The sequence below is a fragment of the Theileria orientalis genome, chromosome 2, assembly GCF_000740895.1.
Source record: "Theileria orientalis strain Shintoku DNA, chromosome 2, complete genome".
NCBI lineage: Eukaryota > Apicomplexa > Aconoidasida > Piroplasmida > Theileriidae > Theileria > Theileria orientalis.
The window spans coordinates 2,052,358-2,078,793 of record NC_025261.1 but is presented as its reverse complement, the minus strand read 5'-3'; the positions used below and the strand labels follow the sequence as shown (position 1 = coordinate 2,078,793).

The window sequence follows — 26,436 nt, the reverse complement described above, 5'->3', positions numbered from 1 at the left end:
TGCACCATAAATTTAATCAAATTGACGGCCATCCTTGCCCATTCCGGGTTATATCGTATAGGTCTTTCATATCGAGTCGTTTGTATACCATGTGGCATACCCGTTGTGGCATATCACAGGTTTTGATGTCAACCTTACCATGTATTATCACCACCCTTTGTGTTACCTGGGCCTTCATAACTCCAGCGTCACATCAAAAACTACATCTCTACTACCCTTACGCACATCAGTCGTACAATCGTGACCCGAATCGACTATCCATTATATTATTACATTTATGTTTACACTAAAAGACACGCACACACTTTATAATGGAAGGTCACTGTTATACATATACAACTATACAAACCTACCTTACACATATCAAATCAACATTAACTAATTGTGTTGTTATCATTCCATGTATCTATACTAAAATGTTTACTCATTATAACTACTAATTTTATTATATAATTTTTAGATTCCTCTTTCATGTTTGTTTTTTTTTCGGAATTCTAGAGCTGATATTATGTTTATGGACTATACGTATCATATTAATCTATTTTACATTTGATTTATTTAAAAGTTTTTCCAAAATCCCCTTCTATTCTGTGGGACATGATTCCTGTTCCATACGTCCTTCTGGCTGAACCTTTCTTCACACACTCGTTTGGGGCCTTTGTTAAACAACACACCAAATCAAGTTTTCTTCCTGAGAATCCAGAAAATAACTCTGTACAAGTTCCAAGAAGTAAATTAGGGTCCACGATGTCGTTAGGTTCTCTCGCTCCTGTGGATAATACTAATCTCTTTAGGGGTATATGTCTGATTACGGATGGAAGATTCTTCTGAAATGATATGTTGATTGGCTCTTTTGAGACTTGCTTATTATCAAAATCCAGCACTTTATCAGAAAGCGATACCTCAAAAAAACAGCCCCTTTGCAAAGCGGCGTTTATGAAACCTCTCTTTAACTTGTAGGATGAGTAGTAGCAATAGTGATTTAAGTTTATCAAGTCACAATTGATGCTTTCGCAGGCCGCTTGAAAAGATCTTGCATTGGTTGGAATCACGCTAAAAATCTCAAACTCGTTAGAGTCTGCGAACTTTAATAGAGAATTCGGATTGAAATCGTCCATAAGTAAGACTGTTACTCTTCTAACAAAATTATACCCTAAAGATAGACCATTTTTGCTCTCAGAATCAGAAATTACTGGCGATATCTGAGTGTTTAAGTTCGGGGGACCAAATTTAGTTCTAGAATCCACTATGTGTTGCGATATTTCAGATTTAAGATCAATCTGATGTACTCCGTGTCCATCTGCTTTATAGTAAACACTAAATCCTATGGAAGACCATCCTATATTTGTGGCGGCCTCTACTACATTATGTGCATTGTCTGTTCCTGGCCATAAAAAACTTAAGTCCATCATATTTGAGCATCTCAATGTAAAATTCTAATATATTATAAAGTGAATGACTTTATTATGGGTTTAAAGCCAATATATTCTATTCCTATACTAAATTAATGATTTTGCCCATAAATTTGAAACAATTTTATTTATTATGTTGATAAAGATGTTCGATAACCCTGAAATTACTAATTATTTGTAAATTTTATATTATCTTGGGAACTTGCCATAATCAGGTATAGAATTTATATGGCTTGATAGTTTATTTTATAATATAGACATCTTTATCATTTTTATTTATATTTAGTTTCTAATATTTAATTTGCCTATAATTTTTGGTAATTTTATGTCTGGTTTGTAATACAAATCACTATTCTTTTTATGGTTGTATTTTTGTGCTTCAAAGTCTACACATTTAAGTATGTGTAATGTTTTATACTTAAAATTGGATTTAGTTTTGTTTTTTAAATGAATTTTTGGCTCAGTTTATTTAAAAAATGTAAACTGGCTTTGTTTTATTTAATGAAATCTTTTTGAGTTGGATATCTACTTAAATTTATTAGATTGTTGTATATTTCGTTTTAAACTTATAGATAAACATATTGAATCTGCTTATTGTATAATGTGTAAAGTAAGCTCCGTGATTAGGGACTTATTCATCATCTGATCAACTAATCCTATTTTAATATTCTCGAGTGACAACAAATGGGTCTTTTCGGCAGGGAAGTTCCCCTTAGAAAACTTTGGACCTCTAACTTGCTGGTGGCTTCGGTGGTCCATTTTGCTTTGCTCGTTATTTCAACGATGAGTGGCAGCCCTGTGCTGTTTATACTCTGCCTTTTTGGAACGGTGCTATCCTGCTTAGTTTTAGTGGACTGGAGGTACTTATCTTTAATTTTAAACACTGTTGGCCAGGTACGTTAGTTATTCATCATGGCACTTTTAAGGTGTTTTCCGTCGTTGCTTTATTCTTTGTGTATTCTTGCAAATCTTTAAACTGCGGACTAAAGGCTAGGTGGCAAAAGGAGGCGGTTAAATGGGTGTTTCCTATTTTTTGTCTTCACTCTGCTTGCGTTACGCTCACGATCATTGGTCTTAAAAGGAGGTACAAGGTTAAAGATGATTATCCCTTGAGGGAGGTGGTCACGCTTCTTAAGGACTGCGATTCTTACTTTAGTGAGATAAGGCAGCGGAGAGAAAAGATGCTGGAGGAAAAAAAACTAGAAAGTGAGATGAGGAGGATTGAAATTCAAAAGGAGGAAGAGGTGGCCAAGAAGATTGTCGATGGTCTTTACGGTTTCACCAACAGATCGAATTTTCCTGAACTAGAAGCCAATTTGGGCAAGCCGCATGGAACCAATGTGATAGAAGAAGCCACTAACAGGAATAAAAATAGCTCATTTGACAAGGATACACAGAGAAGGGTTGACGAGTTCGGACTTCAATCCGGGTTAGGCAATGACAAAAGTCCTAATTTTAACTTTCGCATTTCAATTCCCGAGGAGTTGGGACCGGTTGAACCTTACAAAGATCAAAATAGCCCCTATATACAGTGGGATTCAAGAGGAACATTCAATCATCTAAATTAACTTTAAAACACTGAACAATAATCAAGAAGAATGATAATAGTCAAATTTATCCACTGCTAATATCGTAATCAATATAAGATATGACAATGAAGTTTTTGTTTTTGTTTACTCATTATGGTTATGTGGTTACATTTACACATTTATGTAATACGTCTTTTTTCTAACTATTATTTGTAAAAATTATATTGATTTAAATTTAATATTTAAAATCTGTTTTATCCAATGACTGTAGAAATGTGATTTAATATCTCTATATATATCTTGTGTCTCCATCTCTTATATTTTTTATCAACCTTTTCACACACTTGTGATTAAAACTGGTAAAAATGTTCTAATATTAGTCTTCCTTTTATTTTTTAATTTACAATGTAACCTTCTCAATGTAATCTACGTTTTTGTACTATATATTTGAGACAAGATCTCAATATTTGTGTGTATTACTACTGAGCCATCGAAATAATTTTATATTTCCTCACCTTTGTGTATTTTTAATTGTTTAATTGTATTAATTTTATGTAAATGGTTTGTTTTATGAATATTCGAAACTATTTGTGACTGATTTGCTCATAATATGACAAAATGATTGTAAATTGAAATATAATGATAATCCATAATATAGTGTTCGGTTTCTGTGTTTTAGGGTTTACTGCTGTCCATGGATATATATCAATTATTAAGACTGTAGGAACAGATGCGTCAGAGCTTCTTACCATACGTGACTTAACCACGGACATAAATTATTATGAAGTGGATTTATATTATAATCAGTATATACGTATCCATGTGGATGGTGATGGTAGAAATGTATTTAACATAGACCCTCTGGAGCAGTATTCATATTACACCCTTCCAAAGAATCAGTCGTTAATTGGCGCAGAGAAGAGAGAGAAAATAAATATAGTGAAAACTCTTCCAATAAATGTTGAAAAGTCTGGAAATGACTTTAAACTATACTATAACGACAACGAGAAGCCGAAGAAGATTGTAAAAATGTACCTCGACCTATTAGGGAGAGGGTCAGCGGTCGTAGGTGTAGTTCAAATTAACGTCATGCCCGAACTTGAATACATCGGTCCTGAGGACGTGACTGACTATTCAAAGCTGATCGATAGAACTAGAGTAGTGCGTTACTATAAGGAGATGCGCCAGGGAGTAAAGTGGAAGGGAATCTGCGACATCTCAAACCGTAAAACCCTAAGAGCTCCGAAAAAAAAGTTTACCAGCGAACAAGGAAAAATCGAATACACGTCAATAAATACGGCCCTGTTCGTCCCCGATAGTCATGGAATCTTCGAGGTGGACTTGAGCGACGGCACAATCCTCGGAAATGACATGGAGCTAAACTCAAATTGCGTTCAAAATGACAGAACAAATCTGAAGATATACAACTATTCGAAATATATGGGACTCTGTATAAATGGAGTGGACAGACCCAGGAGGTTATACCAAGGAATCCTGGACATTGAGAGCAAAAACGTGATTGCGATCGACGTTCCGAGAGATTTGTTATTTCCGGACTGCCTGGTCGAGTTCGTGGACCCCTTTAACAGAATTGTCAGCACTAAGAACTATCTAAAGGGTTCCAAGCTGACTAACATCTCCAAGACCATTAAAATTTTAGACATAGGGAGGGCCAGCAGGTACAACAACATCACCCTAAAGTGCAAGGTCGAGAAGGGGAAGAACAGCCCGGACTTGTATTTGCACGTTAGGCCCAACTGCGACTTGACGAAACCCGAGAATATAGACAAAAACCGTATATCGTGCACCGTGTTCATGGACCAGACGGTGTTGAACTACACGATTCACAAGGACAAGGAGCATTCGGTTCGCAAGGTGATGGGAGCCAACTTCTATTACATGGAGGAGGAGGAGGACATAACTCTGAGATCCAAGTTCAAGATAATCCCCTCCAGCTACTTGGGCACGGGGGCCATTAAGGTCACAGAAACCCCTGAGCAGGTTAAAATTAACATCTCCAGGGGGTTCAAGGTAAAGAACAACCCGATCTTCATGCTGGTTGAGGACAAGAAGAATGAGCTGAAGGGGATCGTCAGGATTTACGTGCACAGCGACTCCGCGAAGACCAAGATAGACAACGTCGGCGGAGGGATAGAGCTCAAGAACTACGATCAGAGCCTGGGCTTCATTCTCAAGCTCGACCTCTCGAACAGGAGAACCACGCTCAGGTGCGACAAGCTGCTCGGGAAAGGCTACTCCCTCTACCCCAAGGGGAAGAACACGGTGTACACGAACATCAACAACATTGATAAACATCCTACTGAGTTTGAGACTGCCCAGTTCGAGGACCTGTTCGGGTCTAGCGGAGTCACCATCCTCAAGAAGCCCGAGACGAACAGCGACCTGGAGATCATTCTTGACGACGGCTACGAAATCACTGCCGACCACTACAGGCCCATCTATTTCATTTGCTCCAAGGGCAACAGCTCCGAGGAGAACAAGATTCTCCCTGAGAAGTACACGGTCATCGCCGTCGATCCCATTTACACTGGCGTCAACTACCGCGGCTGCGGCATGAGGCCGAACCTCTTTGTCGACTCTCAGGATAAGCCCTTTAGCGGCGACTCCTGCACCTTCGACTTGAGCAAGACTGAGGACGTTCGCTTCCACTGTCCCGACTACGTGCCTGAGCAGTTCCTCGAGGAGGACCAGGAGAAGTACCGTTCCGATGAGAGCGAGGAGAGCCACGAGAACCCCTTCAAGACGCTCTTCCGGTGCTACAATCGTACCTCGTTCATGAGTAGGTTTTTCAATTACCGCACTGAGGTCAACGTTTTCAAAAAGAGGAAGTCTGTCTCGGAGCTGCGCTCCTTGTGGAGCTTCGACAAGAGGCTGATGCGGGACCAGGGCATAAAGTCAGTGGTTTGTGCGTGTTATAACAAGCAAGGGGAGCCGAAGTCCAAAATCAGAGTAACGATCTGATGCCAGTGCAAGTGTGCCCTTGAAAGGCTTCTAGCCACTCTAAAATTGTAAAATATGAGAAAAAGGTAAAATTGAAACGCAGTTAAGGTTTAAATATCCTATAAGATATGACAATGAAGTTTTTGTGTTTTGTTTATTCATTATGGTTATGTGGTTACATTTACACATTTATGTAATACGTCTTTTTTCTAACTATTATTTGTAAAAGATGATGTGTTTTAGTTTATTTTAACATGTGTGTCCGTTGGTTTTATGATTTATTAAGTTACCCTCGTCCTTGTGTACAGTTGTGTATTCATGAGTTTGAAAACCTTTAAAACCTCGGTTTTGATCGTCGGCTCGGGCCCGGTTGGAATCACACTTAATCTTCTTTTGTCGCGCATGAGGATTCCTTCCATTTTGGTAGACAAACATCCTGTTCCGAGGAAGCATCCCAGGGCCCATTACTTGAGCAACCGGTCCATGGAAAGTTAGTTGTTCCCTCTAATTACTGATTTATCGTAGTTTGGAGACACCTTGGCCATTTTGACAAGGCTTTGGAATCAGCTGCTGAGCCTTTGGAATACTGGAGGTATTTTAAATACTGCAGGCACATAATTGACCCGCACGCAAACCTGTACGCCGTAAAGGACCATTTCGGAGGTATGAGACGGAATTTTAAGTTGTTTAGACCATTACAGATACAATGGGACCTATTTTGAGGAGCTGAGTCCGAGTAAAATTTGTAATTTCCCTCAACACAAACTGCTGTTCTTTTTTAAATCGTTGGCACTGGACAGGTCGCAGCTGTATAAGAAGGATAGGGACGGGTTCACAAAGTGGTTGGAAAATGAATACAAGTTGGTGTTGGAAAAATCAAGGATCGACGCGGAAAAAACGCAAAGGTTGCTGGGTCTGGAAAGGCCACTGGTCCTGCCTGACGTTTCAGACTCTGCTCCCGAGCAGATTAGAACAAATGTCCCTTTCATCGACGGGGCCTTTAAGTTTGAACGCTTTGTATCAAAGGAAAAGGGGATACTGTCTCGTGTTAGGGACGTGAGAACGGGAAGCGAGTTCAACGTGGAGAGCCTATTTGTGGTTGGAGCCGACGGAATACACTCCTCAGTGGCGAGAGCACTCTTCGGAGAGAGAAAGCTGAATGAAAACGTCAAGGACACTTCGAATTTGAAGGAAGTGATGAGTGTGCACTTTGAATCGAGGCAGCTGGGAGAGTACGTATCGTCGAATCCAGCAATGATGTACTTCATTTTCTCAGAGGTGCGCCTATTCATTGACAGTATTGACGACCCTGTAGTGTGTTTGCGTGATGGTGTGCCAGGGAGGAGATCCGCCGGAATTCGTGGTACAGATACCCTTCTTCCCAGAATTTGAGTCCACGTCGCTCTATGATGAGAAGAACTGCGCGTCCCTAATTAACGAGGCAGTAGGGACGGAGTTGCGCGACCTGAAGATACACGTAAGTACCTTGGTTGAGACAATGTGTCGTTAGAAAATTAAAAGGTGGACCGTTACGACGAACGTTACGCCGAGTTTCATTGATCAGGACACGAGTAGAATATTCTTGGCAGGAGACGCGGCGCACCTGGTGGCCCCGGCGGGAGGTCTCGGAATGAACATGGGCATTGCAGACTCGCACAACCTCGCGTGGAAGCTTTCGCGCTTTTTGTACCGCAAGTCGCAAGATTTGAGTATGGATTTGGCATATTAACGGATGCTGTAGAGATAAACGACTTCGACAGGCTGCTGGATGCGCTTTTCGAAAGTGGACTGAACGAGCAAGATAAAAAGTTTCTGAACGAATACTCAGTGGAGCGAAAGGCAGTGGCTGAGGTGAGGGCTTATTTGATGCACTGTGTTAAACTGTTCAGTATACTCGGGACGTGTGTCTGAAGGAAGTGGAGAACGGGTCTAAGTTCGCGAAGTACCTGGGATACAACCACGGGAGCCTCCAGAAGGCTCTGGACGTGCTGGCCCCGATCATGCCGCATGATTCGCACGTTATTCCCTATGTTTTCAACTCCGTGAAGGCCTTTGTTAGTTTCGGCTCTGTACATAAATAATTCGCCCTTTAGATGAAATACGCGTACAACACGCCAAAAAGGATGGATGACATCGCGAACTTTTCGAAGGAGTTGTTATCGAAGATGGACGGGTCCCTGGGACTTCGCTTTCCCGGCTCAGACCTGGCCTATTCATACAACTGTACGTTCGGTTTCAGATTTATATTTTTAGTCGGGGACTTGAAAGTACTTGATCGCCTGTAAAAATTGTTGTGTAGACCTCTAAATCGCATCGACACTATTGGCCTCAATCACTGATGGGAATGAGAATACCACACCGTTACTTTTACTCACAGCAAAGTAACATAGGTAGGTGGAGTTGCATTGTTAATGTATGTATGTGTGTGTTTGTGCGCTTGTGTGTATACATAAATACGTGTGTACTATAGGCGCGTTTAGCTGGTATGCTTTAAATTTCTGCCAATGTTAATTCTATTGATGTAGTTTATAAAATCTCGACGGTGGACTTGCCGTCTCTAATGCAGCCGCCGATTTACTATTGTGTGCTGGTCTTCGATCGAAAAATGTAACGCCGACTATTTTCAACATTTTTAGGATCAAGTCAGTGCTTTCAGAACTTGATTTGAATTTGTATTATATTTGTCTGTGGGAAACTGGCGTTAGTGTTGGATCAGGGGATCACGTTACAGTAGATGATCAGTTTATCTCAAAGCCTAATACGTTAATTAACTCCATAGGTATGGGTTAACTGGGTTATATGAGTATCTGTAGTTACTTGTTGGTTCCGCTTTGTAAATTATCTGGCTGTTTTAGGTCTAGATTCTGAGATTGATGTGATTGACGAGAAACTTGACGATCACTTTATCTTCAATAAACTAGAAGATAGTAGTGATTTTGAGCATTTTGATTACGCATTGAACTACGTATCAAAAATGCCTAATGGCTTGGTTAAGAAAGTATTTAGTAATAAGGAAACGTTGGATGCCTTTTCGAGGAGTTTGTTTGGGAACGTCACCCCCTTGAACAACACCTACCTGGTATTAAGGCCAGACTCCCATATTTTTAACGTGAAAACGGTAAACTTATGATGTAAAATAGCATGAATAATTTGTAATATTTTATAAAATTTACTCTAGTTATAATTCTAACTACCATGGTGAGTCGCACACTTGTGGCATAAATAGGCGTTTAAATATATGCGCATACTATACAGTACAGATGGTCAGGTGTACGTAGTAGCAACGTAAAATATGAACGCTGTAGATGGGCAAGTGCGAATTAAAACATTAAGCTAAGACTGATGATAAGTTACTCTACTAGTACCAATCCTGGAAGTCCGTCGTTGGACTCCGTTGGGAAAACACACATGCTTAGGTCCTGGGTGCTGAGTCTGTTCGCCTTGTTCTTCAAGTGGTAGACTTCAGGGACGTTCTTTACGCCGTTCAAGAGGTTTGGAATCATGGGAGCAGCCATGCCAGTGGCATTAGGGTTGAAGAAGCAGTCCTGGACGTACTTGGTGTTCACCTTGTTCGAGAGGGCGCCCTCGTTGACAAACCTGGAGCTCGGGAGGTTGGGAAAGGGCACGTACTGGTGGATCTCCACTGCGTGCAGCCTGAATGTGTTAGGACCTGAGTTCTTGGACCTGCTCCTTTTGTTGGCGTGGAACATGGGCCTGCTGGAGGGGTTGCCACTAAAAGGCTCGTGTACGAATGAGTTTGTGTTTAAATTTGCAAAGTTAGAGGGCAAGTGGCCTGTTTCCTTTTTAAAACAGCTGGTAAGTCCCTTCAGGTTAAAGCAGGATGGCTCCTCGTCGAATGAAAAAAATTGCGTGTATGTGTTCGTCTCCTGCAAGAGGGTGGATGGGAGGGACTCGAAGAAGCTCTGGGTGGATGAAAGCAGGTTGTTCTGCGAAAAACTCTTGTACAGATTTTTCAGACCCAGAGTGCTGTTTGAGGCCATTGTGCTTAATTTCTCGACGTCCACGTACTTGTTCAGTTTCTTGGTGCAGGTGTTAAAACATCCGACATCCGAGGGCACTAAGGTTGCTTGCGATACTATTGAACTGAATTTATCCAAGGTGTTAGGCTTCAGGGGTCCAAGGCATTTTGAAAACAGACCTGGTTTATTACCGTCGCCAAGTGTCTCCGAATCAAGAAATTCTGGAGGGTCCATAAGTGAATTCATGTTGCCTAAAATGATCATTAATACATTACACACAGGGATATTAGAGTAACTGGGTCATAGGTATCTACCTTTTTATGTTAATATGTTTATGTGTGCTAAATATGTAAAATATGCTGAGTATACCAAAAGTAGTAGTAAGTGCGTGAACGTACCTAAAGAGTTATTCCAGTTGTTTGAATTAGGATTCGGAGCGTTAAAACATTTGCCAAGTAAGTTCCAAACGGGCTTGTTTGCTTCCCCGGTTGGGAGACTCTCCAGTGGCAAGTTTATGTTTGAGGATGTTTCTTCATTCTTCGAATCTGGGAAGGCGTTGTTGTTCTCGTGCAGGTCCTCTGGCGCTACGTTCTCGAGGGTGAAGTCGTTCTTATCGTTGTCCAATTTTTTCTTCAGTGGGTTAAATCTATTGTTAAAACCTAAAAGCATGTTTGTGTTAAAAAGTTCAGAAAATTCTTCTGTCGTTAAGTCTCCTAAGTTGGATTGCAAGAGAGGTTGAGTTGCAAGGTATTGCGAGTTTTTCAGTTCTATGTTTTTGTAGGCTAGCTTGTGAGCATAGAACGTCGGATCCACTATAGGAAGTGTGATGTGTGAATGATTCTTCCTGTTGCAGCAGTTCAATGAGGATAGTAAGCCCCTTGGTGATGACCCGTTGCTGCTTGCGTCGACGAACCGTGGAGATTCCGCTAACATAATAATTAATTAATAATAGTAGTAGACTTTTAAATACCTTTTTGCTTGAAAATCGGTTAAAACAGACCGCTACCGTTAAGGTGTGATGTGTGTGGATGGCGTTGCCGAATTTATCTTATTGAGTCTTTTTAAGTTGTGTGTTGCTCACACTCGTAGTTGTTTTAACTATTGGGTGTAAGAAGATTAAAACAATGTTGCTTTTTAAACGAATGGAAGGCATGAGGCGCACTTAATGGCATGCAACGTTTGCATGTTAAGGTTAGCCTAGAAGAGGCAGTAGATGGCCTATAAATTTTAATATTAATAGACAAAATACACTTGTGTGCTGAGTTTAATGGAATCTCTGATTTTTAGCTATTTTTAACTAATATACAACGAAAAATTGAAAAATCAAAATATATCTTATATATTAACATTTTAACCGATGTTAATAATTTATCTTTATTAGATTTAAATATATGTTTTTGAAAATATCAAATGTGTATTCATATTAGTATTTTATTTTTCATACATATGTTTAGTACTGCCCTATATTAAATGTGCAATTTTAATTATTAATTATTAAATAAAATGATTAAAAATGACATTCGTATATCATTACTTGTAATAAAGGTTTACACATTTAGTTAATTTTTAGTTTTTGTTCCAAAATGTCAATGAGTCCATAAAACTCATTAAATTTTTAAATTTTGATTTTTTAAAAAATTTATACTTTGTTTGACATTAGATTATTAACCGTTTTTATATAAGATTCCATCGATTTATCTCTCAAATATTAAAATTATTGGTGTATATTACAATATGTGTGCATTGTATAAAACCACAAATTTTGACTTATATATAAAATATTCATGATATATACGTGTTTTCTATAATATTATATTTAATGTAATGTATATATTATTAATATACGAACATAACATACCGATCTATTGTAGAATCCTAACTATAGACAAACAAGAGTGGCAAAATGAAACTATGCACATTTATAAAATAATTGAGGGTGTTTATTTATAAAATAACACTGTTAGTTATTGATAGAGATCAGATAAAACAATGTTAAGGGTATTAACTGTTATATAAGTTGTAAAGTAAAAAAGACATCAGTAAAACGAAGTTAAATTTAAAATCATAATTGCAGCTTGTAATAAATAAAGAAATTAGAGTGAAATATTCTTGAAGTGTGTAGAGGAAGATGTCCAAACGATACAAGGGGGAATTAGTCATGGAGATGTGTAATATATTTGGGAAGGAAAATCGCAATCAAGCAAAGCAATCTTAATTTTTTTGCAAGGTCGTAATCTTTGTTTAAAAGATGCTCATTTTTCATTTAAATGAAACTAACAGGCACCCTTTATATTGCGGGTTGAAGTTGTTCAGCACCCCACTACATCCTTTAGGTTACCACATGCATCTGTGTGTATTGCCGTTTATATTTTATTCGTAGTTGATTTAAGGATTTTTCGTAATAGTAAATTTGACAAGTGACATTAGAGGTGATTGCGATACTCACCAAATAGTTACCTATAATTTATTGACTGTACAATATTATTCGGCTAGAGGAATTATTTATTAGTAGGTTAGTTTCCCCCCCTAATTAGTCCTTGGTTTATTTTTAGTTATATTTTCCCGTGATCTTAACATTAATGAAATTGATCTGCGGGTATCGTTCCCCGCACTCTCTTCTAACTTTTGTTTAGGACAAAATGTCAGACGAGGAGACTACTGCTTTGGTTGTCGATAACGGCTCCGGTAACGTTAAAGCCGGTTTCGCAGGCGACGATGCGCCGAGATGCGTCTTTCCAAGCATCGTCGGCCGTCCGAAGAACCCTGCGCTCATGGTCGGTATGGACGAGAAGGACACCTACGTTGGCGACGAGGCTCAGTCGAAGAGGGGAATACTCACCCTCAAATACCCGATTGAGCACGGAATTGTGACCAACTGGGAGGACATGGAGAAGATATGGCATCACACCTTCTACAATGAGCTGCGCATTGCCCCGGAGGAGCACCCAGTGCTCCTCACCGAGGCTCCGATGAACCCGAAGGCGAACCGCGAGAAGATGACGTCGATCATGTTCGAGACACACAACGTGCCGGCCATGTACGTCGCCATTCAGGCCGTGTTGTCGCTCTACTCCTCAGGTAGGACAACGGGAATCGTGCTCGACTCCGGGGACGGTGTTACGCACACCGTGCCCATTTACGAGGGGTACGCGCTTCCTCATGCAATCATGAGACTCGACTTGGCTGGCAGGGACCTCACTGAGTTCATGCAAAAGATTCTTGTCGAGAGGGGCTTTTCGTTCACGACCACCGCCGAGAAGGAGATTGTGCGTGACATTAAGGAGAAGCTCTGCTACATTGCTCTTGATTTTGACGAGGAGATGACCACGTCTGCCTCCTCTTCTGAGGTGGAGAAGTCGTACGAGTTGCCTGACGGGAACATCATCACCGTCGGCAATGAGAGGTTCAGGTGTCCTGAGGTTCTTTTCCAGCCCACCTTCATTGGCATGGAGGCTCCTGGCATCCACACCACCACCTACAACTCCATCATCAGGTGTGACGTTGACATTAGGAAGGACCTTTACGCCAACGTTGTTTTGTCTGGTGGTACTACCATGTTTGAGGGCATTGGTCAGAGGATGACTAAGGAGCTCAACGCTCTTGTTCCCTCCACCATGAAGATCAAGGTCGTCGCTCCTCCCGAACGCAAGTACTCCGTTTGGATTGGCGGCTCCATCTTATCTTCCCTGTCCACCTTTCAGCAGATGTGGATTACTAAGGAGGAGTTTGATGAAAGTGGTCCAAACATAGTTCATAGAAAGTGTTTTTAATCTTTTACTATCATTTTTCTGCCTTTACTTATGCTTCCTTCGCTGTTCTAACTATTTTCTGTTGTACTACATATTTAGTTCCTCTTCTTTCCATTATTACTTATGGTATTTAATGACTATTGTAGCAATATTGTATCCACAGATTATGGTAGCAATATTGTATTAATTGAGTATGGTATCCACTGGTCATTGTTTCCACAGACAATGGTACCTAGTGAGTATGGTATTTACAGATTATGGTATCCACTGAGTATTATTGTATTAACTGAGTATGGTATCCACTGGTATTCTTAGTAGCAACTACCTACTACAGCGTCTAACTATGATATGGTATCAGAAAGCATATGACCAACTGGTAGCTTCTGAGTAGTGACATCCACCTATGAGAATCTAACTATGATAGCGTTTGACATTAAATATTACTATGATAGCGTTTGACATTAAATAGTACTATGATAGCGTTTGACATTAAATAGTACTATGACTCCATCTCACTATGATAAAATATACACACTGCGTAATTTATAAGTTACTACATTATCTGTTCTTCATCCTCTCAGTCAGCAGCTTTAACATGTATACAAGCACTGGGAATGCAAACGGAAACACGTCGCACATGAACACTGCCAACTGATGTTCGTAGGACAGCACGTTCTTGTTAAACATCTGATCGTCTGACAACGCCTCCAGGCTCTCCAAAAATGCATACTTTGCCACCAATAGCAACGTCTGGTTCTTGTCCATTTGATTAAAATGCGTATCGTCCAACTCCTTTGTTCCCATTAGGTACTCGAGTGCGTCCATAGAGTTCTACATTTATCATCAATCATAAAATAGTGATACTGGCAGGTGTTTTTACTGATTGGAGGTAGTTGTTACCATGTAATGTTAGGTAATTGTAAATATTGTTTCTAGGTATTGTTAGGTAATTGTAAATATTGTTTCTAGGTATTGTTAGGTAATTGTAAATATTGTTTCTAGGTATTGTTAGGTAATTGTAAATATTGTTTCTAGGTATTGTTAGGTAGCTATTGATAACTGTTGTCTAGCAATATCTAACTGCCACTAGTTTGTAAGTTCCAACGTGATGGCGTCAACATCGTCAGTGGCGTAGTGTGTAATTCGCTATTGGGACTTACGTTAGCATGCTGCGCCGTCGACTTCGGCACCTGCGTGTTGTACGACACCTTCGTCAGGGCCTCCAGCTTCGCCAGGTTTTCGAAGGTCGCCTTCGCGTATGCGAACACCAGCGACTTTGCCATCTTGTGCACCTCGAAGCCGTAGAATGCCATGCCCACTGGGTCCTGGAACTGCAGGCCGAACTTAAGTTCTATGTCGGACTTTGAGGAAAGGACGTACTTGTCGTCCGACTCGGCCCTCATATTCTCGTCTGGGTTCGCTAGACTCAGCACAAACTCACTCTTGGTCGCTGGGAGGTCGTAGAGGTGCCTCACGTGTGTGACCCAGGAGGAAAGCACTTGCGTTATTTCACTGTCGCTCAACACGTGCGTGCCCTCCGCACTTTCTGATCCCCTGCCGCTCCCAGCGCTGCCACATACGCTGTCACTCCCTGCCCTTAGTTCCTCCAGTGTCGTAAATAAAAAGACTCCTAGGTTTTCTATTGTGAAGCTTTGCCTTCTTTCTTCTGTCATTGGGTCCTTTATAAAGGTCTGTTTATCTGTCAGCACTAGGTAAAAGTTAAGTGAGTTCCTGTAGTAGTGGTTATCCTTGATTGCGACATCCACGTTCCCCAGTGCTTCGAAGAAGTTGTAAAATTCTGTGTTCAACTCTACTGTGACATGTTCAACTTCTTTAACTATCTTTTTAGTGGTCACTTTCGTGGGCTTACTTTTATTGACATAGCCTTGTATTCTATCGTTTATGCCGTCGTCCGTTTCAATGGCATCCGTGTTAATATGAGTAGTCGTGTCAGACTTTACTTCAATAGAGTTAATGGTATCATTATCGGTTGTATTAGGATCCGTGGTATTATGAGTAGTCGTGTCAGACTTTACTTCAATAGAGTTAATGGTATCATTATCGGTTGTATTAGGATCCGTGGTATTATGAGTAGTTGTGTCAGACTTTACTTCACCTGAGTTAACGGTATCATCATTGGTTCTGTTAGGACTAGCGTTATTGGAATCCGTAGTATTATCTGTGGTCGTATTATGAGTAGCAGTATCAGAGTTATTTGGGTTATGGTTAGTGGTATCGGAATTGTCTTCCTCAGAGCTAACTTCATCAGGATTAGAAACATTGGCGTTATTATCACTTGTATTGCCTTCGGTAGCAGTAGTTTCACTCTCAGTATCACTGTTAACTTCGTTTGGATTGTGTCCAGTCTCAGTGTCATTTTCATTGGCACCTTCACCACCATTACCATCGTTTTCCTCACGGAAACCACCAGATGTGACATAATTATCACTATCATCGCTGTCGTTAGTGTCATCATCGGTGTCGTTAGTGTCATCATCGGTGTCGTTAGTGTCATCGTCATTGCCGTGGGTATCGTTATCTGCATCAACGTCGGCACCTTTAGTATCGTCATCGCCCTCATTGTCAGCACTAGTGTTGCTCTCTTTGCTGTTCTGATCACTCGTGTTACTTTCATCTCCAATTTGAAGTATACTTGGCGCCTCGGCGTTGTCAACTACAGTCTCTATGGAGTCGCATTCCACTTTGACGACGCTTGTTGTCGTCGACAGCTTCGAGTACAAATCTGTGTTCGAAACCACCCTCGAGTGGAGGTTCACGTCGTGGAACAGTGAGAGGCAGGCTATCATGTTGTTCAGGTAGTCGTTAAGCATTGCCTTGAAGTCCCAGTAGACTCTTCCCTGGGTGCTCAGCAGCACGAAGTTTACATCCACCGTCGGCCTCAGCCTTCTGTAGTCGTTGATTAGGAATATCCTCTTGATCAGCGCGAACATTCTTTCGCAGCCCTGCTCCGTGTAAATGTAGTTTTTCAGGAGGGTAAATATCAGTGTGTTCCCTCCCTTGATCGTCAGGTTGAAGTCCAGGTCCTTAATTGCGCTCCCCCCGTTTTTCACCTGGTCCTGGCTCGGGGCAGTTTCAATGTCGCTGGAATTCACGATCACTATGAATGGCTTTTCCAGATTCGTGATTTCTACGCATTATCTTTTTTACTAAGTGCTTACCTTCCAGTGTCGAGTGTGTGAAGTCGTCCGCCTGGTGGTCTGAGCCGTAGGATTCCACGTGTGAGAGTGACGTGGGCAGCCCATTTACGCTTATGAACTGGTTTAACTTGATTGACACCTTCTTGCTAAGGTGATAGTTATCGTGGTACACGTAGAATTTATTCTCGAATGGTCTCGTTTCGAGCCCCTTTAACATGTTTACTCTCTTAAGGTTAATTGGATTCCTTTCATTTTTTAGCAATGATATGTACTTAAAGTAGAAGAATGACAGGAAAACTGCGATATAGTAAAATATTAATATTCTTTGTGTTTTCATCTTTTTAATTCCTATTTTACAGCTGTTTTCTACACATTGTATGTATCACATACATTATTTGCTTTCATGTATACATTTTAAATATTATAAACTAAAATGTGACGATTATTTAGTTAATTATTTATAATTTGTGGGTGTATATAGTGTGTCTGACAAATTATTGATAAACACTCATTAATCACTTTCCAATTTACTTTGTAATCGCCAGTATTGCTTGTTGTTTCTTATATTTTCGTTGAGATTTAGGAATCTCTAATAATCTATTTTTTCTAAAACTTTGAAATGGGTGAGCCTATTGACGTTAGTGGCGACGGTGGAGTTCTCAAAACCGTGTTAAAACCCTCAGATTCCAACGAATCGTTAGTTTGTTGATTGATTTTGTTTTTATGTTTCTGTTTTAGGCCAGAAAACGGTCACGAGGTGGAGGTCCATTACACAGGGAAGCTGGAGTCTGGGAAAGTTTTCGATTCGTCATGTACGTCCACGTATATTATGTATTTACCACCACCTATCCATGTGTATGGAGTCGTTAATGTTAATTAGATGATCGGAACACCACCTTCAAGTTCGAGCTGGGCAACGGGAACGTGATCAAGGGGTGGGACCTCGGGGTCTCCACCATGAAGGTTGGCGAACGCTCCGAGTTCGTCATTCAGCCCAATTACGGCTATGGAGAATCTGGAGCCGGCGAGTCGATACCGCCGAATTCCGTTTTAAAGGTACTTTTAGCTACGATTTCTGCCTCTGGCCCTACCCCTTTACTTATTTTTAACCCTCTTGCAGTTTGAAATTGAGCTCATCAACACCCGCGTCAAGCCGAAGAACAAGTGGGAGCTTTCCATCGACGAGAAGATTCAGGTCTCCAGGGACCTCAAGGCCCAGGGGAACTCCAAGTTCAGCTTCGGCAACTTCACCTCCGCCATCTCCCTGTACTCTGAGGCCGTCGACTACTTGGACGAGGCCTCCGAGTGGCCTGAGGAGTCTCGGAAGGAGGCAAACACCACTCTGCTGCAGTGCCACTTGAACTTGGCCAACTGCCACCTGAAGGTCGCCAACTACAAGAGTGCTGAGTCGAGTGCCAGCGAGGCCCTAAAGCTCGACAAGGCCAGCGTCAAGGGCTACTTCAGGAGGGCCCTTGCTCGAATCCACGAGTTCGAGTTTGAAAAGGCCATTGGCGACCTCAACGAGGTCCTAAAACTCGACAGGGACAACAAGGACGCCTTGAACTACTTGAGCGTTGCCAAGAGCAGGCTGCGGGAGTGCAATGAAAAGGACAAGAAGGTGTACAGTAACCTTTTTAAGTAAATTACCGCCCCTTAATGTTGTTTTTTATTATGCTTATTCCTATTGTTACGGTTTCTATGGTTGCTCAGGGTATTATGGTTGACCTGGGTAATATGGGTACTATGGTTGCTATGGGTAATATGGGTAATATGGTTACTCAGTGTATTATGGTTGCCCTGGGTAATATGGCTCTGGTGTGTTAGCACAGATGCAACGCCAGGAGCTGTCGAAGTCGGTTCTAGTGTGTAGTGCCGTCGCTATTGTACATTATGGTTGCGGCGGGCTGGCCCTAGTCCTTCTGAGTCGAGAGCTGCCTGCTCACGTCCGGCTCCAGCCGAAACTCGCCCGGGAGCCTGCCCACCTTCCTTACGTAGTTGTGCTTCGAGTCGCCGGGCACGAGCACGAGCTGCCCGTGGGACCAGGTCGTCAGCGCCGACTGCACGTATATCAGGTCCCCAGGCTGCAGCAGCCACTTGAGCGAGTCGCCGCCGACCTCCTCGTCCTCGCTCCACCCGTTCCAGTCCGAGTCCTCCTCAAACTCCGAGTTTATGGCTCTTTGGTCTCCGGTCGTCGTTAAAAACACCTGCGCCTCCTTCACTGCGAAGCCTGGGTTGGAATCCTTGTCAAAAAAGTGGTTCTAATCAATTGTTAACCCTTGTGTATCCACATATACCTTTTCTACCTATCTGTTTCTCAATTGCTGTTTATTTACTGCTTTCAGCTTACTTGCTTACCTTTGTAAACAGATACTCTTCTACTTTCGATGAGTTGTGTCCCGATGACGCCTTCACACACGATGTCAGCTTCGAGACCGTGTCTTGCAGGATTCCGTGCGGAACTGCCAGCGATATGCTTCCTGAGCTGTCTGCCAGTCTGTAGTGGTACCTGTATGCTCTCGCTTCAGTCGTACTTTGCGGCGGATCGTTCAGGAACTCCACGATCACTCCGTAGAGCGATATGTTCTTAAGCCCTGGTTTCAGGGTTTTTATTTTTGAGAATTCCGACTTGGTCGGGATCGTTTCGTTCATATATTTTCGCTATTTTACACTAAGTTCTCACTTCGTAGTCAGGCAACTACACACTCATACACCATCTCAAACTCTACTTTCTTTTCGGCTATGCTTTCGTTATACGACCATTCTATGCATTTATACACCCTGGTTCTTGTTTACTATCTGTAGTGTGTATGTATTGTGTATTTAAAAAAAAGAGATTAAAGTGCCTATTTTTAAATGAACCTTTATTGAAACTTTAGAACGATTAGAATCCTTTGAACTGCCGCTAATAGGGCTCGCGACTGCCTCTCAGTCCTTGTTTGAGACAGATGGCCCATCATTCATTAATTTGTTTGGGACTGTGGCCCATCATTCATTAAAGTGTTTGGGACTGTGGCCCATCATTCATTAATTTGTTTGGGACGATAGCCCAATTTGTTCAGTTGCCTTAATTGGCTTGCGTTGGCTGCGCCCAGCTAATTCTGCAGCAGGTACTTCAGGAGCATCGAGGTCGCGTTCGCGAGCCTGTACGAGTCCGAGGACACGTGCACGTGGTAGTGGCTGCCCGTGGCCTCCACCATCGCGAAGATCGTGAAGCGGTAGAGCTCGCGCGAGCTCGCGTAGAAGGGCGCGGAGAAGGTCGATGCGAGGTAGTAGCAGTTTTCCGCCTGCTGCAGCAGCCTGAACCTGCCGAAGCCCGTCACGATGTTCAGCAGCTGCGCCAGGTGCACCTTCTTGTGCGCGTTGAAGTAGACCTTGTTCTTCATGATGTGCTTGAACTTGTCCGAGTTGAAGTACTTCTCTGACAGGCTCGAGAGGTCCAGGCTCGGCGTGAAGAAGCAGGAGACTGCCACTGGCAGGTATACGTGCAGCAGGCGCTGCTTGTTCACGTCCAGGTTTGCCCTGATGACGAGTTTGGGCAGTCCCACGAAGGGTCCGAAGCAGAGTGCGCTGAATTTGTGCACCAGGCGTTCTCCCGGGTTCGCCTCCACGCCCCTGAACTTCCTGTTGAGGAACTTCAGGTTCATTGGGAAGTTTTCGAAGTTCGAGTAGTCGAATGAGAGCGTGTACGAGAAGAGCGACGTGTTCTGCACTGTCAGCGTGATTTCCAGCGTCGCCTCGTTGTCTCCTGTGTATCCTGCGTCGTAGTGGCTCGGGCTGAACTTCGTCGCTTGTGCGTACCTTACTGAGAGCATGCTGTCCTCGTAGATCACGTCTCCTCCTCCCTTGATTACCTTCTTCACTGTTTGCGAGTTCGACATGACGTCGTCGTCCATGTTTTCGGCCATTTCCTCGTCGGAGCCGCTTCCCATGCGGCTTTCCAGGTTCGTGTTCATGTCCGTGTTCGCCTTGTTGCTGAACTCCATGTTGTCAGACTGTTCAGTCGCGTTCGAGTCTCCCATTCTCTCCTCTGCTTCCTCTATCACCTTTTCTTCCTTTTCCTTCTCACCAACAAATCCTTCCTCTTCCAACTTCTCCACTCTTTTGTTATTCATTTCGTCGTCCACTTCTTCCACTTCCTCGTGGACCTTTCCATCATCCTTCTTTCCATCCCCTTTCACTCCTGCTTCTCTCATTTTGTTTTCATATGTCCTCTGCTCATACACCGTTCTCGATACTCCTTCTCCTTCTTCGCCTAATTTCTTGTCGTAGCTTCCTCTTCTTGAGTTTGAGCTCGATGCTTCGTGGATGAGGTAACTCTTCAGTGTTCTTTCCTGGTCGTTTGCTATTTTAACGTACTTTCCGTAGCGGTCCTCATTGGCGTTATCTTCGTTTTCCAGCTCCTCTTCGTTCACTTCTACTATTCTTCCTCTGTACTTTTCCTGGTACCTTTCTTCGTACGGTCCATAACCGTTTCCATAACTGTTTTCGTTTTCGTTGCCATAACCATTCCTGTATCCGTTTCCATAACCGTTTCCAAAGGCGTTTACGTAACTGTTTTCGTTTTCGTTGCCATAACCGTTTCCATAACCGTTTCCGTAACCGTTTCCATGTCCATTCCTGTATCCGTTTCTGTAACTTTTTTCATATCCGTCTCTTTCGACTCCGTACCTTCTCTCGTAGTCGTTATAGTCGTTATTGTATATATTTTCTCTTGATGATGCTGTGCTGAAGTGGATATAGTTCATTTTGTCTGCGTAGTTTCTGAATGTTGGTGCTGCGTACTCGTTTGCGTAGTTTGTGTAGTTTGTCTGCAGGTAGTTGCTATATCCTCCGAACCCTGTCTGTGTGTATCCTCTGTGCCTTCTGTGCTCGTACCCTTCCTCTTCGTATGGCTCTTCGTTGTATGCTTGTCCATACATTCCGTACAGATCAGCTTCCTCAGACTTCATAGGGTATGTTTTACTTCTCATAAGACTCTCGTGCTCATTGTCGTACTTGTGGTTGCGATTGTGCTCAGATTTCCTAGGTTTAGTGTAATGTGCCTTTTCAAACTCCTGATCCCTGTGATGCCTATCACCTCTGGGGTCATACTTGTACTTATTGTGGTCGTCGTACTTGTGTTTACTGTGGTCATCGTACATGTGTTTATTGTGGACGTAGTCGTGGACATACTTGCCGTATTTGTCAGGCTTACCGTACTTATCATGTCTGTCGTTCTTGCCGTATTGGTAGAACTGGTCATGCTTTCCGTACTCGTAGTCGTCTGAGTACACTGGCTCCTTGTAGTTATCGTCGTAGTAGTCGTTGTAGTAGTGCTTTCCGTTGTACTTTTCATCATCTCGCGCTCTCAGTTTCCTTTCTCTCTTCCTGCTTTCTCTTCTTGACTTCCTTTCTTGTCCCAAGTGTGCTTCCACATCATCTTCCTCCTCCTTGTACATTATTTGACCTCTTTTTTCTTCTTTTACCCTTTGATTGTTAACTCTTGTGTGCCCTGACCTATCCCCTTTCACTGTGCTATCGTATTTGCCATCAAGTTTTCCTCTGTCTTGTCTGTATTCATCAGCTCCTACTCTGTCCTGGTACTTGGTTCTACGGTCAAATTTGTTGGTGACGTGGTCGTATTTGCTGGTAACGTGGTCGTACTTGTTCTTTTCACGGTACCTTCTAGCCAAGCCTCTCACTCTTTCCGTGTGGTACGTATCCTCATCCACCACTGACGCCACCTGGTCCAGGTCATTTTCCTCGTCCATGTACTCGTCGTCCTCGTAGTTTTCAAATTCTTCTTCGTTATCATCATCTCCTTCCTCCTCTTCGTATTCGTTCTCTTCTTCCGGGTACTCAGGCGTCGGGTATCCTTCGTATTCCTTATCTTCTCCTCCGTACTCCAATCCTGACGCTTCGCTGTCCTTCTGTTTAGGGTACCTTTCAAGGAACTCTGCGCTCTCAGTTTCTCCTTCTGCGAACTCTTCACTTGATCCTTTTGGTGTTCCCATCAGGTCCTCTTCTGAGATAGTCTCCTGCCTCATTTTATCCATGTTGTTCAGGTCTATCACTGGGTATCCCAACTCGTTTACTTCACTTTTCCTTGGTTGCTTTTTTCCTGTCATCTTATCACTACTTTCGTACGATTCCTCGTATTCTTCTTCATCTTCTTTTCCATCTCCCTTTTCCGACCTTCTACCAGCTACATTTCCTCCGTATTGCTTCTGTACTTTCTCACCAGATACTGGCCTACTACCACCCACTTCCTCGTCTGCATCATCGAAACCGTCTTTATATCCGTCACCGCGTGCTTCTGCTACTTCCTTTTCCTTTTCCATAGAGTCTTCCTTCGTGTTTTCGTCTGAGAACACTTCTTCGAACCTGTCGCTTTGCGTTCTCACGTATCCTCCCTCCTTTCCGTAGCCTAGCATTCTCTCGTCTATCTCTTCTTCTCTCAATAGCAGCAGTTTCGTCAACTTTTTAAGCTGCTTCAGGTCATTTTCTGCGTCCAGCACGTACTCGCTGTTGACGTTGAACTCGTTCGACGTGTCGATGCTTCTCGTCATGATTCTGCTTCTCAGCGTGTCCGAGGGTATCCCCTTCTTGAATATCAGCTTACTGCTCACGCTTGCGCCCGTGTGTATTCCCTTCGCGTCCTTTCCTTGGTCTTCGGGCACTCCGTACTCCTCGTAACTCCTCGACGTTCCTCCGCCGCACTCGTTGGCGCTGTCGCAGCTGTGGCTGTGCCTGTAGCTTACTCTTGGGTAGTTGTTCGAGGCGAAGGTTCCTGACCATGTGTTTGCTACTTTCGCCATGCTTTCTGCTCCCACTTGTACGCCTAGCTCCTTCACCAGGTCTTTCAGCGCCTCTTCTGCTGCTTCTTCTTCGGACACCCTTGCTCCCGACCTGGACACCATTGTCGCCACGGTCTGCCCTGTTGAAAGACCTGCTCCACTAGACGACGACTCCAATGTGTGCTGACGTGGTTGGTGAAATTGCTGATGTGGTTGCGGGCGATAATGCGTCAGAGAAATAGGGTAATCCTGCGCACTCCCTGACGACATTGAGGACGAGCGCAGCTGATTATCGAACTGCGACACTGACGAGCCGACTGTCGCGCTCTTCCTCGGCGCGTGTGCGTTCGCCAGCCTCAGGACCAGATTCTCGTCGAAGCTGTCGAATAGCTGGTTCCTCTCCCTCGCGGCGCCCTCACCGCCGGGGTCGGTGGCACTTGACGTGGCGCCGACCTTGGCGGTGGGCGCAGTCTCCTTTGTGGCGGGGGCCCTGGCCGGCACTCTGTCTCTCATCAAGGCCTCCTCCCTCTTCATCTTGATCTTCATGTGCTCCACCTCGTCCATTTTCGTCAGCTCCTTCTCGCTGATTCCCCTCACGAGGTTTACTGAGTTCGCAGAGTCAGTGTACGGGTGCGGCGTCGACTGAATCGTTTGAAATGATCTCGAGTTTGCTACAAATTTGGGCGGCTTGGACTCCAGGTATGTGTTGATTCTCTTCAGGGTGTCCATCACGTACAGCATCTCCGTGTTCAACTCTGGGTCGTCTCCGTCTGATTCGACCGAGTCTTCTGGATCCATCCTCTCCAGACCCGCTTCTGTTGGCATGCCTCCTTCGTGCTTTTCTGCCTTTCCGACCCGCAGCTCGAACGAGGACGGCCTACTCTCAGAGGACTTCTTTATCAGGGGGGCTGATGCCTCCTTTGAAGAACTCGCATCGGGGGTAGAATCGGCCGCAGATGAATCTTTAGACTTTATGTTCGGCAACCTTGGGTCAGTCGACTTGTGCGGATGTTCCAAATCGAACGAGCCTTTGTAGTTTAACACGTCAGTGGTCTCGTTTGCGTCAAATCCTTCTATTTTCAGCTCCGAACCCTGTTTAAACAGAGAATCTTCGCTTGATAACTTGATCGTTGCCTTCTCAGGCTGTTCATGAGTTTGAAGACGCCTTCCTTCCAGTGACTCTGACTTACTCTTATCTAATTGCTCTTTCAATCCAAAATCTATCTTTCTCGTTCCAAATTGAGGCTCATTTGTGTTTAATGTGTTATTTATGTAGTTGTTGACGTAGTTTATGTTTTGGACTAGGTTCTCGTAGCTGTAGTTAGTGGGTTGTTCAGACGTATTATCGAATCGGTCTTCCGGGTGCCCGTACCCACTCGTGTTATGTGCTGGGTAGCTGATCGGATAGTCGTTTATCACGGGGTACGTTTGCGCTTGTGGAAAAGGGTTAAAGTCGTTCGCCTGGGCTATATCTCCGCCTGCTCCCTGCATCGCCTGCAACCCATCTGGCGCCACGGTCCGTTGCTCCAGTCCTGACCTCCGTGCTCGGTAGGTCGACCTATATTCTGCCGAGTCCATGTTTTCGCCGACGTACGTCGGGTCCAGTGTCACGCATATCTTACTCTTGAGCCTGTTGATCATGTGCTTTATGTAGTCGAGCATGTTTACGAGCTCCTCGTAGTGTGCCATTTCCTCGGACTCCACTGACTCCTGTATCAGGTTCTGGGCCTTGTACTCGTACAGGCTCAGCGTGCTTATGAAATCAGAAATCATCATTTCGTCCGCACCGTTTTCCTGGTTTGTGCCCACTTCTCTGCTAAATATCTGGTGTCCTTCTATTTCCGTTTCTATTACGTCCACGTTGTTCTGCAGGTCCGTGAACCTTTCTGAGAAGGACTTAACGCTCACCATGTCGTCGCTTCCTCCCAGCGTGTTGAGTGACCCGTTGCGGTGGTACGGCATGTCCCAGGAGCTGATTGTGTACCTCACTCCCTTCTTCACCAGCTTCGCCTTCACTGCCTTCGCTGCTTCCGTCAGTCTTCTCACTCCTGCTGGCACTCCGTCTGTGCACAGGTTCGGGTACGAGTTCGGGTTACTCAGCTCCTCGATGGTGTGCACTACGTACTTCGAGAACTTGAGGTACTCCGACCTCGACACTGTCTTTTTGAAGCAGTAGCGGTTTTCCGTCTTCAGCACCATTCCGAACTTGTAGAGCAGTCTCAGAATTCCTGATCTGAACACCAGCAGGCTGTAGTACTCTCTCACTTGGGACATGACCACGAACATTTGCACTATGTTCGTCTTATTTACCACCGAGACTCCTGGATTAGTCAGTGCGTAGTAGCCCAGGCTACATAGTACCTTAGTGTTCCTTATACTGCATTCGTTTAACAAATTTTGCGCCAATACTTTCGAGGCTTCATGTGAGTATGAACATGCTATTTCCGCAAATTTTTTCTCTATCTCCTTCGTGGAGTAGTGTATTAAATCCCGTGGGATATCTACACGTGAGTGGCAGGCGAAAAATGGCATAACTCAGATTTAAAAGGCCATTTGTTGCGACACCACTGCTTAAATGTTAATCTATTAAAATATTCCGAATATTCCTTTATATAATCCTCTTATTCTAAGTTAGCCCCTTTGATCCTTATATTAAATTTGAAAGATTTAGATTAAATGGGCCTTCGTAAAAGACAAACTTCCGTGGTTATATCGAAATTTAGGATATATGACAAATTTGCGATATTTTAATTTAATATTTGGATAAAGGTTTATTAAAATGTTTAAAAAGATATATTAGCCAGGAAAATCGTAACTATTTATGAAAAAACATATAAAATTGATTACATGTAATGTGAGGGTTTGAGTGTG

At 43.2% G+C, this 26,436-nt stretch overlaps 11 protein-coding genes across 11 annotated transcripts; 5 read left to right on the top strand and 6 right to left on the bottom strand.

Annotated features, from left to right (window-relative positions):
• Positions 1 to 554: 554 nt before the first annotated feature.
• On the bottom strand, positions 555 to 1,412 carry TOT_020000936 (uncharacterized protein; the record flags this gene model as incomplete). The annotated part of the gene is made up of 1 exon (XM_009692688.1): positions 555 to 1,412. The coding sequence occupies one exon, from the start codon at positions 1,410 to 1,412 to the stop codon at positions 555 to 557; it is 858 nt and encodes a 285-aa protein (XP_009690983.1).
• Positions 1,413 to 2,096: 684 nt separating this feature from the next.
• On the top strand, positions 2,097 to 2,980 carry TOT_020000935 (conserved hypothetical protein; the record flags this gene model as incomplete). The annotated part of the gene is made up of 2 exons (XM_009692687.1): positions 2,097 to 2,306; positions 2,339 to 2,980. The coding sequence occupies 2 exons, from the start codon at positions 2,097 to 2,099 to the stop codon at positions 2,978 to 2,980; spliced, it is 852 nt and encodes a 283-aa protein (XP_009690982.1).
• A 600-nt stretch (positions 2,981 to 3,580) lies between these two features.
• On the top strand, positions 3,581 to 5,923 carry TOT_020000934 (conserved hypothetical protein; the record flags this gene model as incomplete). Its single annotated transcript, XM_009692686.1, has 2 exons — positions 3,581 to 5,080; positions 5,117 to 5,923. The coding sequence occupies 2 exons, from the start codon at positions 3,581 to 3,583 to the stop codon at positions 5,921 to 5,923; spliced, it is 2,307 nt and encodes a 768-aa protein (XP_009690981.1).
• Positions 5,924 to 6,220: 297 nt separating this feature from the next.
• On the top strand, positions 6,221 to 9,032 carry TOT_020000933 (mono-oxygenase; the record flags this gene model as incomplete). The annotated part of the gene is made up of 13 exons (XM_009692685.1): positions 6,221 to 6,392; positions 6,428 to 6,565; positions 6,594 to 7,180; positions 7,218 to 7,379; positions 7,413 to 7,611; positions 7,644 to 7,753; positions 7,792 to 7,956; positions 7,996 to 8,125; positions 8,156 to 8,169; positions 8,202 to 8,292; positions 8,428 to 8,509; positions 8,539 to 8,681; positions 8,707 to 9,032. 13 exons carry the CDS (start codon positions 6,221 to 6,223, stop codon positions 9,030 to 9,032), a joined length of 2,319 nt encoding a protein of 772 aa, XP_009690980.1.
• Positions 9,033 to 9,252: 220 nt separating this feature from the next.
• On the bottom strand, positions 9,253 to 10,815 carry TOT_020000932 (conserved hypothetical protein; the record flags this gene model as incomplete). Its single annotated transcript, XM_009692684.1, has 4 exons — positions 9,253 to 9,579; positions 9,652 to 9,715; positions 9,815 to 10,133; positions 10,281 to 10,815. The coding sequence occupies 4 exons, from the start codon at positions 10,813 to 10,815 to the stop codon at positions 9,253 to 9,255; spliced, it is 1,245 nt and encodes a 414-aa protein (XP_009690979.1).
• Positions 10,816 to 12,034: 1,219 nt separating this feature from the next.
• On the bottom strand, positions 12,035 to 12,145 carry TOT_020000931 (hypothetical protein; the record flags this gene model as incomplete). Its single annotated transcript, XM_009692683.1, has 1 exon — positions 12,035 to 12,145. One exon carries the CDS (start codon positions 12,143 to 12,145, stop codon positions 12,035 to 12,037), a length of 111 nt encoding a protein of 36 aa, XP_009690978.1.
• A 376-nt stretch (positions 12,146 to 12,521) lies between these two features.
• On the top strand, positions 12,522 to 13,652 carry TOT_020001102 (actin 1; the record flags this gene model as incomplete). The annotated part of the gene is made up of 1 exon (XM_009692682.1): positions 12,522 to 13,652. One exon carries the CDS (start codon positions 12,522 to 12,524, stop codon positions 13,650 to 13,652), a length of 1,131 nt encoding a protein of 376 aa, XP_009690977.1.
• Positions 13,653 to 14,189: 537 nt separating this feature from the next.
• On the bottom strand, positions 14,190 to 17,126 carry TOT_020001101 (conserved hypothetical protein; the record flags this gene model as incomplete). The annotated part of the gene is made up of 6 exons (XM_009692681.1): positions 14,190 to 14,462; positions 14,792 to 15,166; positions 15,212 to 15,441; positions 16,261 to 16,702; positions 16,745 to 16,779; positions 16,811 to 17,126. The coding sequence occupies 6 exons, from the start codon at positions 17,124 to 17,126 to the stop codon at positions 14,190 to 14,192; spliced, it is 1,671 nt and encodes a 556-aa protein (XP_009690976.1).
• A 282-nt stretch (positions 17,127 to 17,408) lies between these two features.
• Positions 17,409 to 18,652, top strand: TOT_020000928 (FKBP-type peptidyl-prolyl cis-trans isomerase; the record flags this gene model as incomplete). Its single annotated transcript, XM_009692680.1, is given in 6 exon segments — positions 17,409 to 17,485; positions 17,528 to 17,601; positions 17,670 to 17,845; positions 17,856 to 18,407; positions 18,500 to 18,604; positions 18,614 to 18,652. Coding segments are annotated over 6 exon segments (1,023 nt in total).
• Positions 18,653 to 18,699: 47 nt separating this feature from the next.
• TOT_020000927 (uncharacterized protein) lies at positions 18,700 to 19,438 on the bottom strand (the record flags this gene model as incomplete). Its single annotated transcript, XM_009692679.1, has 2 exons — positions 18,700 to 19,047; positions 19,145 to 19,438. The coding sequence occupies 2 exons, from the start codon at positions 19,436 to 19,438 to the stop codon at positions 18,700 to 18,702; spliced, it is 642 nt and encodes a 213-aa protein (XP_009690974.1).
• Positions 19,439 to 19,881: 443 nt separating this feature from the next.
• TOT_020000926 (conserved hypothetical protein) lies at positions 19,882 to 26,097 on the bottom strand (the record flags this gene model as incomplete). The annotated part of the gene is made up of 7 exons (XM_009692678.1): positions 19,882 to 20,697; positions 21,025 to 22,414; positions 22,673 to 23,203; positions 23,309 to 23,591; positions 23,823 to 23,955; positions 24,067 to 24,364; positions 24,440 to 26,097. 7 exons carry the CDS (start codon positions 26,095 to 26,097, stop codon positions 19,882 to 19,884), a joined length of 5,109 nt encoding a protein of 1,702 aa, XP_009690973.1.
• Positions 26,098 to 26,436: the final 339 nt, after the last annotated feature.